The sequence below is a fragment of the Musca autumnalis genome, unplaced genomic scaffold (assembly GCF_047663935.1).
Source record: "Musca autumnalis isolate F117 unplaced genomic scaffold, ASM4766393v1 scaffold_27, whole genome shotgun sequence".
In the NCBI taxonomy this organism is placed as follows: domain Eukaryota; kingdom Metazoa; phylum Arthropoda; class Insecta; order Diptera; family Muscidae; genus Musca; species Musca autumnalis.
In genome coordinates, this window is record NW_027411833.1 from 56107 (window position 1) to 78331 (window position 22225).

Sequence of the window (22225 nt, forward strand, 5' to 3'; positions counted from 1 at the left end):
ATAAGGGGCTTAGGAGGACAGATAGTGGCAAATTCCAACCATGTGTGTACTGTTTCCCTCTTTTCGGATCTTCACAATCGCGTCGTCGACACGAAAGCGATTGTCGTAAATAAAATAACTCGCCTTTTGCCCAGCTTCTTTCTCCCAAAAGCACATTTAACGTTTGAGGAATTAGACAAGTTAGATTTAGCAGATCCCAATTTCCACTCTCCAAGTCATGTCGACTTACTACTAGGAAGTAACGTAATTCCTAGGTTGTTACTCGATGGAGTAAAAGAAATTGCCTCCTCATTGGTCGCCCAAGCTACAATATTTGGTTGGATTATTAGCGGCCCAATTCCAATAAAAACAGTATCTTCCTTCTCCATTCAAGCTTCTGAAGTTTTAGATTTTTCTCTCTCACAACAACTCCGAAAATTTTGGGAGCAAGAAGAAATCCCAGAAAAGAGGTCGCTGTCCGCGAGTGATGAATTTTGCGAATCCCTATTTCAAAAGACTACAGTACGCAACTCTGAAGGTCGCTATATTGTACGTCTACCTTTCAAAGAAAATCATAGAACTGAATCTCCTATTTCACCGTCAAGAACTCAGGCATTAATGCAATACGTTAGAATGGAGCAAACTCTAAAAAATAAGCCCGAAATCTCCACGGCTTATAATGACGTTCTGCAAGAATACGTAACCCTTAATCACATGCAAACGACAACTTCAGAAGAAACAATGTCATCAGGTTCTTGTAATTCTTTCTATTTACCACACCATGCGGTTATAAGACCTCAGAGTGTTAGTACGAAGCTTCGATTTGTATTTAATGCATCTAAAAAGACTCATTCCGGAAATTCTCTTAACGATATTTTGCATGTAGGTCCCACACTTCAATCCGATTTGTTGACACTGATTTTGCGTTGGCGTTTTTACAAATACGTGTTCAATGGGGATATCGAGAAAATGTATCGACAGATACTTGTTCACCCCGAAGACTCCAATTTCCAAAGAATTCTCTGGCGTCCTTCTCCCACTTCCCCCATTACAGACTATGCTTTAAAAACAGTAACATTTGGAGTAAATTGCGCTCCTTACCTGGCTATGCGAACTCTAATTCAATTAGCACATGATTCAAAAGAATTATATCCCCAAGCTGCTCAGATTATTAAGAAAGAAATGTACGTTAAACTTTTCGCCTACTTGTCTCTCCCAAATCCATGGATTTTGTGATGCCTCTGAAAAGGCTTATTGTGCTGCGATCTATCTTAGGGTAATGATGGGAAGCTCTATCTATTCACAGTTACTTGTATCAAAAACAAAAGTAGCCCCAATTGATCCCGTAAGTCTTCCACGTTTAGAGCTATGTGGAGCTGTACTTCTTTCTCAATTAGTTAAACACATTACGGTTGGATTACCATTGCATAACTACGATCTTTATCTCTGGAGCGATTCCTCCATAACTTTAAGCTGGTTAGAAAAACCTCCTCATACATGGAAAACTTATGTGGCAAATAGGGTTGCAAAAATCATAAGAAATGTTGGTAATATTTCCTGGCGCCATGTGCGAACACACGATAACCCAGCAGACCTGGGATCGCGTGGTTGTACACCAGCGGAACTCCTTAATAATTCTCTTTGGTGGCATGGCCCAATTTGGCTTCGTAGTCCTCCCGAAGAATGGCCTCGTTCCATCGAAATCAACGAAAATGTTCCCGAAGCTCGTAAAATAGATGTTTTCCATACTTTAGATAATGATGAAGATCTTCTTAAACGATTTTCCCGATGGGATAAAGCAATTCGAGTTATTGCCTACATATTTAGGTTTTATAAAATTACACGGAAAATTGCAAAATACACATCTCTCAGTATATCACATGAAGAATTCAAAGAAATAAAACATCTTATCATTCGAATGTCCCAGAAACAACATTACAATCAAGAATACTTAAGCCTCATCAAATCTAATAAAGTGCACAAGAAAAGCTCCCTATTCCCTCTCAATCCTTTCATCGATGAAGTAGGTATTATTCGCGTGAATGGAAGAATTACAAACTCCAATCTCTCATATAACGAATGTCACCCAATAATTCTACACAAAGATTCTCAATATAGCATATTATACTTGAACTTCATCCACAACGCATTGCTTCATGCGGAAAACAGTCTAATGCTTAGAACAGTTCGCGAAGAGTATTATATCTCTAGACTGAGATCATCTATCAAAAAATGCATAAGAAATTGTAAAATATGTACTATCTACAAACAAAGAATGCAAACTCAAATAATGGCGGCTCTTCCCTCAGAGCGAAGTACCTTCTCACTCCCATTCTCGTTCACTGGTTTAGATTTTGCTGGCCCTTTCTCTACAAAGACGTCAAATATACGACAAGCCGTATACCAAAAAAGTTACGTCTGCGTATTCGTCTGCTTTAGTACCAAAGCAATTCACTTAGAACTGTGCTCAAGTCTATCGTCTGATTCGTTTTTGGCTGCGTTTGTCCGATTCGTTGGGCGCCGAGGGTTACCTTTAAAGGTAATGTCTGACAACGGCACAAATTTCGTTGGAGCTGAAAGAAAATTGCGATATGAATTTACACAATTTTTGAATAACTCTGCTGAAGACATAGTTAAAAAATATGCCCCTCAAGGACTTGAATGGTCGTTTATCCCTCCAAACGCACCACACAAAGGAGGGCTGTGGGAAGCTGGAGTGAAGTCCTTCAAATCTCACTTCAAAAAAGTGGCTCAAAATCATCGTTATACCTTTGAAGAGTTCAACACTTTACTCATACGAATAGAAGCAGTGCTCAATTCACGGCCTTTATCTCCCATAACCGACGATTCTCACGAGTTGTTAGCCCTAACTCCAGGTCACTTTCTACGAGGTGCACCACTAGTAGCATTACCCGAATCCCCTTCCGGTAACCTTTCATTGACTGGAAGGTGGGAGAAACTGAAAGCTCAACAACATCACTTCGCTCGTCGTTGGAAAGACTAATACATTAAAGAATTGCAACGAAGGTATAAATGGCAATCTCCCGCAAAAAATATTAATCTCAACCAACTTGTGGTGGTCAAGGATGATCAAATGCCCCCATGCGAATGGAAACTAGGACGAATAAAAAATATACATCTCGGAGTAGACGGTCTGGTACGAGTCGTCGATATTCGAACTTCTAATGGAGTTATAACTAGAGACATAACCAGATTGTGTCCCCTTTTCTCTGAAAATAATCATTCCTAATCATATACACATTTTCTCTCTACACATAATACACTCAAACATTTCTCTTTATCTCTTCTCTAATTCATTTTCCCCTTCTTTCATGATGTTATGTAAACAATTAATTAACTAACTTTTACGTTTACTTAACAGGGCACCACGAAATCCTAAGATTCACAAATGTCTTGTTTGCGATCGTTTCCATTCTCTCAGGTTCTGTAGGAAATTTATCGAGATGGATATAGGTACACGTAGGAGGGAAGTGCGGCGCCTTGGCTATTGTTTTAACTGTCTTGCTCGCTCTCACAAAACCTACGAATGTATTTCCGAAGATGGTTGCGCAAGATGTGGCTCGGAGCACCATACTCTTCTTCACCTCCCTTCTGTGGAAACGTTTAAGTATGAGCAAATCCAACAAGGCCAACGAAGTCTTTTGAGAAATGCACAATCCAGACAAAGAGAAGACGATCGAAGCGATGACAATAGGTCGACAGCATCCTATAGACAACAACCAGCACAAAGAGGTTCTGGAAGGGTACGACGGCCAGCGACGAGATCAGGGACTAATTCATCTGACATCGTAGAGCGTGAGAACAATATGACAAAGCAACGTAGACTTCTCCAACAAGCGATTATTGCCCTGAAACGACTAAATGGCACATTTGAAAATTGACTTCTGTCAAGAGGCGGGAGAATGTTGAATGTAATTTCTGATTTTTCAATGTATTATCCTTTTTAATTATTTTACTTTAATTTTAATAGTTAAGAAATATTTCTTATAAAATGAATTATAAATTGAAGTCATATTCTAATCACCCTGTAATTATTGTAATACAACATTGAATTCATTTCCAATATCAAGTCCACTAATGTGGCAACATTATAACATATTTTATCCGTGCTTTTGTTCCTTTTTTTCTTCCGATGTTGCCTGTGGGCAACACATGTATTTTATTCTTTCTTTCTGGATTGACACTCGGCGGAACAAGAGCTCGGATCACATCTCTACATATTTCTATCATCAATAAAACTATGTAAGTTGAACATTGAATTCGCTGTGATTCCCTTTATTGTTGAACGAAACCTGTAAGTAAACCGGACCTGAGTCCAATTGCCTTAGCAATCCCAAAAGAAACCTTAGTTTCACTTTTAAACTTGTGTATGCCAATGTTATAAGCGATAGCATTGGCTTATAAGTATCTTACTAACGCAATGGTTAGTAAGAAACTTTCTTCTCTTTATGTTGTAGGCGCTATAACATTCTTCAGGGCTAATATCTAGACATTGGAACAGGGTGTAAATGATTTTGGTACAGTTGTATAACAACCAAGTCCTACATAAATTAGATTTATGCTTAGGGGCGTTGTCTTGGTAGTACTTATAGTACTTGGTAGTACTTTTCAGGGCCAACAGGCCTAAATTTCTTGACGCTTTTGGTTAAATCATGTTTTGAAACATCTAAATAAACTTCCTCTGTCATTGTTTCCTCCAAAATCTGGAAGTTACCAACGTGACTGCTTGGTATACAACCCCATAAATAACAGTTTTCAGAACTTTACGGTATGTATTAAATTTTTGTTTTTCCATGGCTGTAAAGGGGTTTTCGCAATACTTTTTGAGACCCATTGTGATAGTACAGCATAATTTTAGTCTCATCAGAAAATATAACGACATGCCGATACTAAAGATGGCGTGGAAAGTTGTCTGTAACAAGTCTGAATAGTTTCTATATATTGTACTGGGAGGGCAATGTTTTTTACCTAGTCACTCGTGATAAGTGCTTGTTATTATGTAGCACTTTTCTGACTTTTCCATGTGACACACTTACTGCAAAATCATTTTTAATTAAAAAAAATCAATTTTCTCGTGCTGCTTTGGACTCTTTCGACAATTTCTTTAATCATTCTCCTGTCAATTCGCGTGGTTACTATTTTGGGTCGACCTTGTTACGCCTTCAGTTTGAGCCTGGCTTCATTCTCGGTGCGGTTAATGATGGTGTATACACTTCTCAGCTTACGAGCGGTGCCTTTAAGATTTTCTCTTTCGGATTTACCATTATTATTGGAATAGACCAAATGTAGGATATTTTCCAAAACCGTTTACCTGACTTTCTCTTTTTCTGAATATACTGTCTATGTTACACACACAAAAATTTATTTATGATCAAAAATTATGGATCTACATGTCCGCATACCATAAAAGTCATAAAAATCTTTAATTGGAAAAATCGCGGGGAAAATCCCACGATTTTATTGCAAATTCATTAATTTTGCAATTATTTTGTTGACATTACAAAAACCAGGTACTTATCCATTTTGCCCGTTGTTTTTGTTATTTCCGACCGATTTCTGCATTTATTGGCTTGATGTTGTCATTAACAAGTAAATCAACAGATATTTACAAAAAGCCCATCATTATTGAAAGAATTACTTGAAGTAATTCCTAATAAAATATCTAAATTTTTAAAATTTCATCGTTTGCAATAATATAGTTGACTAACTGTATATAATTTTATTGTAACTTTCTATTATAATAAATTTCTTAAATAAATAAAAAAACAAACAAATTATTGAGTAATGGATCACACCTATTATCTTTGTAATAATTGGTCTTTTCTTTACGTGCCAGTTTGCCAGTTTTACCATTTTTTTACCCGAAAGTGTTCTCATTCAAAAAGCTTACAATTTATATTTTAAAAAAATAAAGGAACAGGGCAATTAAGCACACTCTTGAGATGAAAATATAAAAAAGCGACCATCTTCTCTTGTTTTTGCCGACATTTTTAAATTCCTTTGGTTTTGCAGTTAAATCTGAAAGTTGGCAACTCTTTTTATACTGTTCTCCCCAAATTAACTGTTCTCATTATTTATCCCTTTGACACTCGTCTTCTAATCAGAGTAGGCAAAACGCATCTATCTCATTTTCGTTGATAATACCGTGCAATCATTTTAAAACGGTACATTTTGACATGACTTGAAGAAATTGAAAAACAAAAGCAACAACTGCAGAAAATCATTGGTAGACTTGAACTGGGTAAATTTATTGTGCCCGACAACAACTGCTGCTGACCATAAGTAGTAAAGTTTATTAGAGACCAAATAGAAAAAAGCAAAAACACAAATAAGAGACTTAAAAATTTTATGTTTTCTTGCGTTTTAAACGGTTGGTTGGCTGATGATGATGCCTTACTATTTTTTTGGTGTTAAACAAACAAATGCTCGAAAGACATGCATAAAAAATTATTACAAACAAACGATGAAGAAAACGTTTCTTTTTTCAATAAACATTCACATTTTTTTGTACTGCAACAACAATTGAACTCGTTGTGTGATTTTTGTTATTGTTTTTTTGTCTTGCAGAAAATCAGCGAACGAAGCATAAATAACCTAAATATTGCAGAGAACGTGGACGACAGGAAAAAGTCAAATCAGCAAAAAATCGAAATCTCGATAACCCAAGCAACGGCAACCGGCGGAATACGAAACGACGACAACCAACCATTCTTGTTGTTCAAAAGAGATTTGAATTCCATCAAAAGCAAGGCGGCGATAATTTCCCTTCTATTACACACCGAGATATGCCAAGTGAATAACGTGACTTAATATCAAGCGCATAGTACTCTTTTTTTTTCGTCACTTCATCATCTTCAATTGCTGCAGATTAATTGGAAAGCAACGCCTCTTTTGGAGAACTCCAAAAATAAATTAACGACAAAATTAACAATTTAACAACGACAGATTTCAACAAGACGAACCAACAATGAGCACCTCCACCTCCCAGGGTTTAAATGCGGCTGCAAACGCATCATCATCGTCGGCTGGTACGACAAACACAACTCCAGCACTTACAAATGGTGGCTGTGCCGCTACAACAACAGCTGCTGCATCATCATCGACCTCATCTGGCAGCAGCAGTAGTACCACCGCCAGCAATGAACGCAAACAACGTCTCTTTATTACACATGTCGACTCTTTTGGACCGTATTTGAAGATCAGCGGTCAACTAAACCCCGATGCCATGAATGTAGTGCGTATGCAGGTAAGTTTCAAGCTTTTTCCTACTATATGTTGCCAATTATTGGAATCATTAATGAAGTATTAGCATATACTAATGAATGCACAGACGACGGAATGCTCTCACCGACTATGTTCGAATTGAGTGTGGTAACTAAGAAACTCAATATAAAATGCCAAAAAAATACAACTTAAATATTTTATTCTGGCAAAATACTACATGGGCATAGTTTTTGATGGGAACTATATCCTCAGATAAAAATATTCAACAAAATATTGCCATTTTCCGTAAAAATTATGTGTGTTCGTTTACTTAAAATTTGTACAAATTGTTACTGGATGTTGTTCGTTTACTCTGCAGTACAATGCAAAAGACCTTGGTCGTTTACAAGAAGTTACTGGACTTGTACAAATTTGTACAAATTGTTGAGTAAACGAGCACACCTATTGTCTTCGAACTTTTTTGAGTTTTCGGGTTTGAGTGACTTGACCGCGGAAAAATTGAGTAATCCGTCGTCTGTATGTTCATTAGTCTATGGTATTAGTTTAGTAACATAGATAATTTTTTTAGTACGAATACCTTTGTTCCCTAATGATTTAGAACTACAATATTTAATTAGAACCAATTATGACATCATTTAGAGCTTATACACATCATTCCACACATGAAGATGATGATGAATGTTTAAGTGCCAAAAAAGCTGAATATATATGTTATGAAGATAAATTAGCATCTTGTTTATTGGTTAAAAATGTTTATGGAATGGTGTTTTAGTTATATCACCCTTCATTCATTATGAGAGATGCGACGAATTCGATCAACAAGAGTTGATAATTCTACCTTCTAATGGCATAAGTCTACTTTATACAAAACTTCTGACATCATAGGTTAAGTTTGGGGATGTGCAGCAACTCGGAGACCTTCCGGTCCATTGTGATCATCCAAAGAAGATATAGGAAGATGTTGCAAAGGAAACCTGTAAGAAAAAGAGTGGGAAAAATAGATTAGCCGACTTTCGGCCTGGATTTTAAGACATTCTCCCATGGACAGGGGAATATCTCGGGTATGGGAAAAATGTCTTTTAAATTGTAATTTTTTTCGGAAAAATTTCGGAACTTCAGATGACCATATCTCGGTATAGTATACAGTATACAATTTAAAGAAGAAAATAATATATCGTTGGAATCAGTATAAAAACACTATCTATGGAAAAAAATTCCAAAATTTTCCAGCAGCGGTAGCTAAAGGAAAGATAAGCCGTAAATAGACTCTTCTAGACGCCATTAGACCAGCAATCGCCACCGACTATGCTTAAGGTCATGGGAAGATAGAAAGAAACACAGGTACACAAAGGCAGCATCGCGTGCTTTCGTTCGGTTGAGAAATTTGTTGTTGTTTAACACAATACAAGCTCAAAGTTTAAACTTTACTTGTGCTATTGCCTAATGCTGCTATAGACATCCAACTATTTGCACGATAAACACGGGTCAACTAGTAAAATATTCATCTAAAAATTCCGCACGGAACATCACGCCTTCATGCGAAGATTCTGATGGTACTATTATGTAACTTTTTATTTAAAAATTGTACTCATTGTTTCTTTTTCAAAAATGTCAGTTGTTTGTTTTGTTGTTGTTACAATAACAAAATAAATTTAAACAATATCCCATCCAAAACTGCTGCACACAAGTCTTATCTTTATCATTTGTTTCATGAAACAGCCGCCAACTGCCGTGGTTTAAGACTTTCAATTAGGCATATCTTTCCTTTACCGACCCACCGCAGAAAATTATGAGAAAATTACCACAGATAGTGCTTTTCATGACGATTCCAACGAAGAATTTCTTTTGTTGGGGAAATGTATCCTTACCGAGATATAGGCCTCCGAATTTCCGAAAATTCCCTTGTTTACTTGGGGAAAAAATTTACGATTTAAAAAAAGTTTGTTCGCTTAGCCGGAATTCGCTCCTGTCCATAGGAGAATGTCTAAAATCCCCGGCCGAAGACCGCCTACTTAAAAAAACTTGCGATTTAAAGGAAATTTTTGTATTTTTCTGCGAAGGGTCGGTAAAGGAAATTTGTTCCCATTTGTGTATAAATAGGTACTTAACCTTACGGATAAGAGACTTATCTAAATTTATCCTATGGCTGAAAGCTATCCAAAATAAATGTGTGATTATAGATTTTCAATAGGTCTGCTATGGATAGAGTACATTCAAAATAAGTCTTTTGTCGATAGTAGACCTTCAATGGTTTTCTATGCATTGAAGACCCTCAATGGTTTTCTATGCATTGAAGACCCTCAATGGTCTTCTATGGATAGTAGATCTTAAACAAAGGTCTTCTATGGGTATAAAACCTACAATAGTCTTCTGAAGAAGATTTTACATGGATAGAATACTTTTAAAATTACCAGAAAAGGCACTCATCGGTCCTCTATACAAAAAATAGGTTATTTTCTGCATATATGCCCTTTGAACTTCAAAGTATGAATGTCTTCTATCTATTTAAAGTCTTCTACCCACTGAAGGTTTTCTTTTCTGAGAAGACTATTGAAGATGCTATATCATTGAAAATTTTCTATACACATAAGACAATTGGAGGTATACTATCCAAAAAGGACTTATTAAACCTCTACCATAATATGGAGGGTATAATAAAATGTATCATTCCGTTTGTAACACATCGAAATATTCGTCGGAGACCCTATAGAGTATATAGAATATCAGCATAAAATTCCTAGTCGACATAACCATGTCCGTACGTCTGCTTGAATCAATTTACAGCATGCCATTTTTAAGATAGAGCTTTATAATTTGCTACAGAAGCTTCTATTTCTCCTAGGATGTTTATACTATACACCACCACCTTGTGGTAAGGGGTATTATGTCTTTGTGCATTAGTTTGTAACATGCAAAAGGAAACGAGATAGACCCATAGTTCCTTTTAGGGCAATGAATGTAAACAAACAAAACGATTCCCGTACCAATCACTCAACGCCACAAATCTTTCAGCTTCTCTGAATCGTTTCATTCTCACAACCAAAACAAAACCACAAACTTTTCAATGTAAAAAGATGAAAACCGTACGATTGCAGAAATGTACTTCGGCTATGCTTTGCCGAGTTGTTTCATTCAACACCGAAACAAAAAGATTTTTTGGCGAACGTTTGCCGTGCGTTATGGTCAATGACACACACATGTGATTGCATAACAACCCTATAAACCAACATCAACATACCACAATGAATATTTTATCAACCACCGAACGTTTTTGATTTATTCACATGTGTTTAGTACTATTAGGTTTTTTATCTGCTCTTGTGGAGTTGAGTACTTTTCGCTAATCGTTTTGTTCGCACTCACGAATGTATACAAAACGAAACTAAACAGCGAGCTCGGCCAACGTGGGTTATGTTTCGTTTTGTATTGTTCTTATGGAAAATACGAAACGAAACCATTGGAAATGTTATTTAAAGTATTTTTACGTACTCTGTTTTAGGAATATACATAGAATCACTTTTTGAGTCAATTTACGCAAGTCCGTCTGTCCATGTATTTTTGTAAACAAAGTACAGGTCGCATTTATTGTCCGATTCGAATTGGGGAAGAAAGTTTTTTTTGGCCAAAGGACGAACGCTATTTATTTTGGTAAAAATCGATTCAGATTTGGATATAACCCCCATATATATCTTCGACCGATTTAAGACATTTAGCGCACGAAACACGCTATATATGTCCGATTTCAATGAAATTTAGAATATGCGACGGAATTTAGTTTAGAAATAAGTGTGCCAAATTATATAGAAATCGGTTCAGATTTGGATATAGCCCCCATATACAGTTGTGTTCAAAATAATAGGAGTGCCCATACAAAAAAAAGGAAATGGTCAAAAAATGTGGTTAAACTTATCCATTTTGGTTTATTTTATATTTGTTTAGCATTGTTGACATACCAACAGTAAATTCATTAGCAGAAATGTGGCAAACTGTTTTAAATTATTTACTGTTTACACCAACATTATAAATCGTCTTTAAAGTTTTTGTTCAAAAAAATAGGAGTGTGGAAGAAAAAAGACGATAAAAATATTTTTAGTTGAGTTTAGGATCAAAATTGTCAATATTTTAGTTAACCAATAGATTTTATGAGATTTGATGGCTGTTTGAAAACAAAAGTCCTTTGGCGTTAGCCAAAAAACAGGTAATTGTCCTTGCAGCAATTTTTGTCCTTAAATTGAGCACTTATTGGGCAATCCAATGGATTTTGTAGACAAAAGCCTTAATAATTAGATTTGTTTGATGCTATGGATGTTATATCGAACAATATATAATGATTCGTATCAGATAAATTTGTGTGTTTTGATCCTTGAGCCAAGTTTTAGCCAGTTTACATTAGCCCTTTATGTAAGGATCGGCCAAAAAAGCGTATCTTAAAGCAATTTATTCCTCGACCAAATAATATTTGGAAGTCTTAGGATGTTAACCTTATGTATACAATCAATTTGGCTTCTATTCAAAAAATGTTTAAAACGTGAACGGTTGGAATATACTTTTGCACCATTTTGTGATAGGCAGGCTGGGATTGCACTATGGTTGGTATACTCCGTGCTACATTTTTCAATATAAACTTACGTTTTTCACTCATAAATATTTCATTTAGGTTAGTTCCATTAGAAAACTGTGTATTATACGATGCAAAACCTGATAAACATAATCTTAGCCTAACTTCAAAAGGTTGTCTTTAAAGTTTGGTTCTTAACAAAGCGCTTTGAAAAACGTCTCATATGTGCGAATCATTCAATTTTTCAAATATGAACAAAATAATGAAATGCAGTTAAGATGCTGAAAACCTCAAAACATTACTTGATCGAGAAATTAATGCCTTATAGGTAAGCTTTTTTGGCCGATCCTTACGTAAAGAGGTAATGGAAACCGGCTATATCTTGGCTCAAAGATCAAAATATCCAAATTTCTGGGATACCGATCATTATATATTGTTCGAGATAACAGGCAGAGCATCAAAAAATTCTAATCATTAAAGGTTTTGTCTACAAAATCCATTAAGTTACCCAATAAGTGCTCAATTTATGGGAAAAATCGTCGCAAGGACAATAGCCTCTTTTTAGCTACCTCTAAAGGACTTTTGTTTTCAAACAGCCGTCAAATCTATTGGATTTACTGCTGTCAACTAAAATATGGTCAATTTTGATCTTTAACTCAACTAAAAATATTTTTATTCTCCCTTTTCTTCCGCACTCCTATTTTTTTGAACAAAAAATTTTAAGGCGATTTGTAATGTTGGTGTAAACAGTAAATGATTTAAAACAAAATTGCCACTTTTCTGCTAACGAATTCACTGCTGGGATGCCAACTATCTTAAATACATACAAAATAGGCCAAGAAGGAAAAGTTTAACCATGTTTTTTTGACCATTCCCTTGGTGTGAATGAGCACTCCTATTTTTTTGAACACAGCTGTATATCTTCGCCCGATTTAAGGCATTTGGCGCACGAAACACGCATGTCCGATTTCAATTAAATTTGGAATGTGCGACGGTATTTAGTCTAGAAATAAGTGTGCCAAATTATAAAGAAATCGGTTCAAATTTGGATATATACATATATGTACGATTTCAATAAAATTTGGAATGTTCCCCGGGATTTGGTCTAGAAATAAGTGTGCTAAATTATATAGGATTCGGTTCAGATTTGGATATTGCTCCCATATATATCTTCTCGGCCGATTTTAGTTATTTGATGCACGAAACGCGCTATATATGTCCGATTTCAATAAAATTTGGAATGTTTGGCGGAATTTGGCCTAGAAATAAGTGTGCCAAATTATATCAAAATCGGTTCAGATTTGGATATAGCACTCATCTATAGATAGATTTGAGGTATTTGATGCACGAAACACGCTATATTTGTCCGATTTCAATGAAATTTGGAATGTGTGACGGTGGTTAGTCTACACCATTTTCACATGTAATTCGAAGAATTTCAGTTGTAATTTGATTATTTCATTTGAAATTCGAAACATTTATCTTGTAATTTGAGAATTCCAATTGAATTTCGAATTATTTCATTTGTAATTTGAATTTTTTCATTTGTAATTCGAATTATTTCATTTTTAATTCGAATTTTTCCAATTGTAATTTGAATTTTTCTATTTGTAAATCGAATTTTTTCATTTGGAATTTCAAATTAAGAAAATTCAAATTACAAATGGAAGAATTCGAATTAAGGCCCCCACTCATTTATCAGTCTGTGCCGTCAGTCCGATGAACCCTTTCTGTATGTGTGACTGACAAGTGTGTAGCACAAACCATCAGTCAAGTCTAAAAATCTTGAATTTCTGCTCCAAAAATGAATGAATTCTACGTTTTTTGTGTTCCAACACCAACATTATTTTCTGTTTTTCAAAATTATTTATTGAGAATTTGAAAATAAACACAATTCACCCAGACTGATGGGGGTTCATTTTGAAATCAAAACTATTTTGATTTTCATCAGTCTTGGAAAACTCACACATACTTTCTCAAAATTTCAAAAATTTACACATACTACCATAAATGCTGGCAGTCAGACAGACTAATGAGTGGGGGCCTTAATTCGAATTCTTCCATTTGTAATTTGAATTTTCTTAATTTGAAATTCCAAATGAAAAAATTCGATTTACAAATAGAAAAATTCAAATTACAATTGGAAAAATTCGAATTAAAAATGAAATAATTCGAATTACAAATGAAAAAATTCAAATTACAAATGAAATAATTCGAATATCAAATGGAATTCTCAAATTACAAATGAAATAATTCGAATTCCAAATGAAATTTTCAAATTACAAATGAAATATTCGAAATTCAATTGGAATTCTCAAATTACAAGTGAAATGTTTCAAATTACAACTGAAATTATTCGAATTAAATGTGAAAATGGTGTAGAAATAACTGTGCCAAATCATATTGAAATCGGTTCAGATTTGGATATAGCTCCGATTTGAGGTATTTGATGCAGGAAACACGCTATATATGTCCAATTTTGATGAAATTTGGACTATGTGACGCAATTTGGTCTACAAATAAATGTGAAAAATTATATCGAAATCTGTTCTGATTTGGATTTAGCTCCCATATATATTTTACATATTCACAGTGGTGAATTTACTTAATAATGCAAAAGCTGAAGGCAGCCAAATAATTACATTACAGTAAGTTCTACTTTAATTCAATGGATCATACAACATGATTTCAAGCAATTAATATTAAATGTAAACTTAACAATTTAAGACCAAGAATTTGGTTCCCCAATGTATAAAAAATCCAAACTGAGGAAAAAAATGTATATATGAATATTACTGTTAAATAAGCATACAAAATATATAAATCAACTAAGAGAACTACTATATTATATAGTCGGCCCCGCCCGACTTTGATCCTTTCCTTATTGGTTAGTATTGCAAATGGGCTATATCGGTCCACGTCTTTATATAGCTCCCATAACTCGCGATTTTTAAGGTTTTAGCCGGTTTTCGGTATTTTTTATGGTTGTGGGCTCAATCCCTAGAAGACACTCAATAGTCTTCTCTGGATAAAAGGTCTTCAACGGTCTTCTACGGATAAAAATCTATACGTCTTCTATGTATGGAAGATCTTCAATACGACTTATATGTATGCAAGATCTTCAGTACGTCTTCCGTGGATGGAAGATATTTAAAATGTTGTATATGAATAGAAAGGATGCTCTCAATAGATATCTAGGGATTCCAGACCCTTAATAGGTCTTAGGACCTTAAACATAACTTATATATATATTGAAGACATTTTTATATCCTCAGCCCTTAAGGCCTCGACACATAAGAAGCATTGCATTCTTGCTTAAGTCATATCTGGTAAATGACTAAAGACCAAGTTCGATCTAATTCAAATGTGATTCTGAAATCTTTTTATTAGGACGAACTTGGTCTTTAGTCTTTTATCAGATACTAGTGGACCCGGCGAACTTCGTCTCGCAGTCATTAGAGGTACATTGATGTTGATTATTTGCCTTGCAATTCATTTATTGTCATGGCTATTTCGAGACGAATTTGAAATGAATTTACTTAAATTCGAATACCTTTTTTATATCGATATGTTGTTATATATAAAGTTTTTTTTTATATCGTCAAGCACAATGGAGGGTATAATTAAAGTTGTATTCCTTTTGTAACACTTCGAAATATTCTTCGGAGACCGTATAAAGTATATATTATTGATCAGCATAAAATTCTTAGTCGATATAGCCTGTTGAAATCAAGAAACAGCTCGCAGAGCTTTTATTTTGGCACAGAAGTTTATATTATTCCTAAGATGTTGATACAACCCATTTTCAAGGCTATATCGATCCATTTTTTGGTATAGCCATCATAGAACGCCACCTCCCGATTTTAAGTGTTTTTAAGGGCTTTAGTCACATTTTCTCACCGAAATGGCTCAAAAATGTCGTATTAATTTTTCTTTGGAGCTACATAATATTTCCCCATACATTTTTCAGTATATATCCACGTTTTGACATAGCCCCCCCATAGAAGGTACCTTCCGATTTACAGTATTTTGAAGATTTTAGCCGTATTATCCTTCCGAAATGACTGAAGTTTGGTATTTAGTATTCGATATGGGTAATAATTTATACCGAGAATTGTGGGTATAGGAAGTGTACTCTTTAATATAGGCCCCATAGAAGAGATACATTCGATTTTGAAGCGTTTGAAAACATTATTCATTTTAATACCCTCCACCATAAGATGTTTGCTATTCCGTTCATTTACTCATTACAACACTACCCAGCAAAATAAATTGGAAGTAGTGCAATGTGGACTAGTTCTGTCACGGCATGTTTTGATGCAGTTCAAACAAAGTCGTGAAAAAGGCACTCCAGTCCTCACATTTTAATTGCATTAGGATGCAATCCAAAGAATCACATCCACTTGTCACATTTTAACAACATCCGGATGCAGTTCAGCGGAGTCTTGAAAAAGGCACTCCAATTCCTCACAATTTAACAGCATCCGGGTGCAGTCCAAACGGAGTCGTGAAAAGGGCACTCCGTTCGCTACATTTTATCAGCAGTTGTTAGAGATCCCTACATGTACACAAATCAGTTTGTACATCTCTACAGGCAGCGGTATACATTTTACAAAAAGAAATAGGCGTGTTAACATTTCCAAACATTTGTTAATACAAACTAAATAATATTTAATTTGTAAACATTTTTCCGGTAACTCACGAGAAGAAAATTTCCGAATGGAGTGCTGTTGGAGTACATGTCGAAAACTTAACTGGTGATGGGAAGACAACCCATTTAGCAGATGAAACAAAACAGTTCAGCTTGGATTAAATGGAGAGCGCAGGAAACACGCATGTTTGCGATTGAACTCAATGGAGAGTTTTCATAATTTTTTTTTAATGTAATAAAGTTATTAATATTTTTGTTTTACACAAATAATGCATTTTATTTGTTCTGGCATATTTTGTAATGGCTTGCACAATTTCCGCAGAATGCCTGTATCAAAACACGTGCTTTGGACTGCCCCCTATTCTACTCCAAAGGGTTAGTTAAAATGCAATGCCAAAGGGTCAGTTAAAATGCAGTGCCAAAGGGTCAGTTAAATGCAGTGCAATGGAGTGCCTCTTTCCGTAGTCACGATCTTGTAAAAATCATGAGTGAAAACGCATAATTTGATGATCACTTGTACATATCATTTAACTGCCTCTTTGGAGGCAAAATTTTTGCTGGGTACTTTCTGTCTGGGAATAAAGTATATACAAATGTATATTATTGATCAGCATACACTTCTAATTCGATTTAACTATGTCCGTCTGTCGGTCTGATGAAATGGACATAGAACTCACAATGAATTAAATTTTATTTAGTCATTTGACTTAGCTTTAATCTCACATTTAAAGTTTCCAGTGGTCAGAAAACTCCACGAACAAATTATGGCATACATCTCCATTTCGGTATATCTCAAACATAACAGTGCATCCTGATCTAATTTGCCATTTAAGGCGGCAAGTGTTTAAAAACTTATCGGCAAAAATTTTAGACATTGGTCCATATTTTCTTCTGATCGAAAGTGCAGTAATTTGGTATTGTGGGTTGTCAGATTGGAAGGTACAACCATGCCGGTCGATATGAAATTTTTTAAAAGATTTTTCTCCTGTAGTGACGGTAACTTGGTATTTCGGATTCTCAATGGGTAGAAAACCTCGACACAGAAAAATTTTCAATATACATAGGTTCATATTTTTGTATATATCCCAATTGAAGGAACCTCCAGTTTTTATGACCTTTGAAGGTTGTACGCGCATCGTCCAAATGGAATGAACGTAACATGGTATTTTGTATTCAGAGTGTGTAGAAAATATTGATGTCTCATTCGTGTTAAACCTGGTTTAAAAGAAAGTTAGCAGTTAGCATATTCCACGGCTCCTGGGAATAAGCCTTAGAGTTTAGTATTTTCAAAATCGAACAGAAACTAATGGTTCCGTTTTACCAAGGTACAACTCGTGGTGGTGGGTATAAAAAATTCGGCACAGCCGAATTTGCTTCTTTTGGTTTAATGTACCACAATGAAGAGAATTTTAATTTTCTCAAAAACATTCGATCACAGAATCGACACACCTTCAACCAATCTTTTGCATTTATTATCTGTCTTCATAACCACCTCGGTTTCGCATCTCGTTATTCATATTAAATATGGATCCCTTGATTATGCGCGAACTCTATGCAATGATGTGAATAATGCAAGTTGTTGAAGTGATGAAAATAAGAATGTGGTAACAAAGATCCAATTCTATGGTGAATTTGGCCATGGGTATGTGGGGTCGATGACAACGAACAGAATAATCAATTTTGGGTTACATAAATAATAACCACCACAATAGAACGGCCAGTTAATGCCAGCTTCAATCCGCGCTCTTCAATAATATTAACTTCGAAGTCATTTGAAAACATCCGCTATATTCTGCCAGCGTTCCAGAGTACTTCCTATTGGTTTTTCCAAAAATAACAATCCAGAGAATGGTAACATCAATTGAAGCTGCTAATAACCTCTTAAAATTAAGACCAAACTCACGTCTTTTAAATTATTTTTCGCAATTTATTTGCACAAAAAATTGTTTGAATAAAATGTAGAACTTTTAAAAATTGAAATAGAGATCTTTTAAAAAGTCAATAGCATGTGGTGCATACGCCATTTTCGCCAAAAAACTGTAAAAACGTGACACGATATACTCCAAATGCAAATGCTCGAGAGAAATGTGTGGAAAAATTTACATTCTTCAAAAAATATTTTTGCAAATTTTTCGCAGATTTTCGCGATTTTTTTAGGTTTTATCCTTTTCTGTCATGAGACCATTCCGAATTGGTGCGAATTGTCAAAATCTGTTCAGCCGTTCTTGAGTTATAAGCGTAGTAACTAACATCATTCTTTTTTATATACATACAGTTGCGTTCAAAATAATAGGAGTGTCCATACACAAAAGGGAATGGTCCAAAAAAACATGGTTAAACTTCTCCTATTTGGCTTATTTTGTATTTGGTTAACATTGTTGATATTTCAACTGTTATTTCATTAACAGAAATGTGGCAATTTGTATTAAATTATTTAATGTTTACACCAACATTATAAATCGTCTTAAAATTTTTTGTTCAAAAAAATAGGAGTGTGGAAGAAAAAGGACAATAAAAATATTTTTAGTTGAATTTACGACCAAAAATGTAAATATTTTAGTTGATAGTACTAAATACAATATATTTGAATTTTTTTGAAAACAAAAGTCCTTTGGTAGTATCCGAAAACAGGCTACTGTCCTTGTGGCGACTCTTCCAATAAATTAAGCTCTTATTGGGGAATTCAGTAGATTTTATAAACAAAACTTTTATTGAATAGAGTTGTTTAACACTCCGACTGTTACCTCAAACAAAACATAATGATTGGTATCCCATAAATTGGTGTATTTTGAACCATGAACCAAATTTCAGCCTGTTTCCATTAATCTTTTATTAAAGGATCGGTCAAAACAACGCATTTATAAGTCATTTATTCCTCGACCGAATGAAATTATGAGGTCCTCAGGATGTTACCTTTATGTACACAATCAATTTCACTTTTATTCCAAAAATATTTTAAAGTGTGAACGGTTGAAATTAGTTTCACACCATTTTGTGATAATCCGGCTTTGACTACTCTATGGTTGGTATACACCGTACTATACTTTTCTACATAAATTCACGCTTTTCGTTCAAACGTGCTTAATTTAGATTAGTTCTCATAGAAAATTGTGTTTTATACGATGCAAAACCTAATAAAAATATTCGCTGGGCAATTTCAGAAGTATTTCCTTAAAATTAGCTTTTTAACAAAGCGTGTAGAAAAATGCCTCATATCTGCCAATCATCCAATTTTTCAAATATAAACAAAATAATTGTTCTTCGTGTAGTTAAGATGGTAAGGGCCTTAAAACAATATTTGGTCGAAGAATTAATGCCTTATAGATACGCTTTTTTGGTCAATCCTTACATAAAAGTCTAATGGAAACTGGCTAAAGCTTGTCTCAAGGATCAAAATACACAAATTTATGGGGAACCAATCATTATGTATTGTTCGAGGTAACAGCTAGAGTATTAAATAACTCTAATCAACAAAGGTTTTGTTTATAAAATCCATCGATTTCCCAATAAATGCTCAAATTATACACTAATACACTTTTTTTTATAATTCTCTATTTCATTGCATAGCTGTGATTCTGCCATTGGCAGATATTTGAGTAGGCATAATTCAATTAAATTATATTTTACTTACTTTTACCATACATGTATTAACTATATTTTACTTATTTTTTACATTGTAATTTTTTATATGATTTACCTTAATGTTCGTTGAATTTTGAGTAGTAATTTACGCTGATGCACTTTTAATTGTAAACTTTTAATTTTTTGTATTTTTCGTGTTTAATATCCACGATATTATATTTAGTATACTTTGATACGTAGTGTTTATTCTGTTGATATGAGCTATTTCTGCTCGAATTTTCGAGTAGTTGTTTTAGTCGGAAGGCAGATGTTGTTTTGGTCTTGTCTATTTAACTGCTAATTTCATTAATTGCAAGTTGTCAGTTAGTGGAATATAGATGTGTTATTAGTCATGGCCTATCGTGGATATTAATCTACATATATTCCTATTTTTGATAATAAGAAAATTGTATGCTATATTTTGTTTCATTGTTTATTGTAGATTGTAATTTCTTATATGTGGTCTTCGGACTTTGAAATTACCAAGAATAATTAAATAAATAAATAAATAAAATAGCTGCAAGGACAATATCCAGATTGTGGCCACATCCAAAAGCCTTTTTTGTTTTCAAGCAGCCTTCAAATCTATTAAATTCACTACTAACAACTAAAATATTGTCAATTCTGGTCCTAAACTCAAATAAAAATATTTTTATTCTCCTTTTTCCTCCACACTCCTATTTTTTTGAACAAAAAAATTTTAAGACGATTTATAATGTTGGTGTAAACATTAAATAATTTAAAACATATTGCCACATTTCTGTTAATGAATTAACTGTTGGGATGTCAGCAATGTTAAACAGAATTGGCGAAAATGGAGAAGTTTAAACATGTATTTTGGAACATTCCATTTTGTGTATGGGCACTCCTATTATTTTGAACACAGCTGTATATAGATGACTTCAGAAAAAATGCCATGCTTATGTGTCGAGGCCTTTAGGCTGACGAGCGTGTATGCTCTCTGACAGGACAGTTATAGACCCCAACGAAATCCGTTTCAGACAATTTTGAGTCGATTTAGCGATGTCTGACTCGCTGGAGCACACGACAACTCTCGAAAGGGTCAAACGATTTCGTCTAAATTTTGGATTTCGTAATATTTCGTCCAAACCTAGTTTAAGTTCGATGATGGACCATATTGGTCCACTCCTTCGGCTACCTACTCCAAAAAAGTTCTAAAGTTTTTGCTATTACAAATCAAATTGCAGATATATTTACTATATTGTGTTTTGCTGTGCTTAACAGTTAGAAAAATTGTGGCTCATGTCACCTTCTACCACTATTCAATTCCCCCAATTATAAAAAGTAAAGTTTTGTTGCACCAACAATGCGACTTATTATTAATATATAATAAGGGTCTGTTTTCAAACAAAAATTATTCTAAGAAATAATGGGTTTACATCACTCCTCGATATCCACTTAATAAATATTTACTTGAAAATATCTCTAATAAACCTGAAATCCTTTCTTTTTTAATTACAGGTACAAAAAATCTTACCACAATGCTATACAATTGAACCATCATGGCCGGTGGCACGTCAACAGGCTCTACTGTTACCGGGTGCCATGTGTCTGTATAAACTTATTAATGGCGCCGCACCAGCAGATTTCGAATTTGTACGTTCACGCATTACAAAAGTCATCAATACAGCCACCCCAACAGCGCAAACATCGCCAAAAGTGGAAATAGATATTATAGATTATGGCTGTACTGCAACAGTGGTCAGTTATGAGGTAAGTGGAAGTTGGCGGTTTTCTTTGGTTATTTATTTTAGTTGATTTTTTAGTTATGTGTATCGATGATATGTTTTTTTCTTTTCATTTTATTTGATTAACATCGTATGCTTCTTTTGACCGTCGGTATTGATAGGTGGCGAAAATATTAGGGAAGAACGGAGAATAATAATGTAATAAAAATGCAATAGACCAGAGACATATGTAGGTGTTTTCAAAATCTGACTTTAACGGCAGAAATCTGCGAAAATTGTAAACCCAATAAAGCATAATTTTTCCGAGTTTGTGGAAAATGAACCCATCAAACACAATTTTCAGAGAAAGTAGTCAAATATATTCTCCATTAAATTTCATTGCAACAAAACAAAATCTGCAGATATACTGAGGTATAGACATTCTTCGAACTTGACTTCCAGTTTGAGAAAATATTACGATAT

The 22225-nt window shown here is 34.4% G+C and overlaps 1 protein-coding gene across 1 annotated transcript; it reads left to right on the top strand.

The window, feature by feature from the left end:
- The first annotated feature begins 4221 nt into the window (after positions 1–4221).
- Positions 4222–21833, top strand: LOC141396337 (protein tudor-like). Its single transcript, XM_073971711.1, has 3 exons — positions 4222–4242; positions 6568–7246; positions 21537–21833. The coding sequence occupies exons 2-3, from the start codon at positions 6968–6970 to the stop codon at positions 21831–21833; spliced, it is 576 nt and encodes a 191-aa protein (XP_073827812.1). The 5' UTR covers positions 4222–4242; positions 6568–6967.
- The last annotated feature ends 392 nt before the right edge of the window (positions 21834–22225 follow it).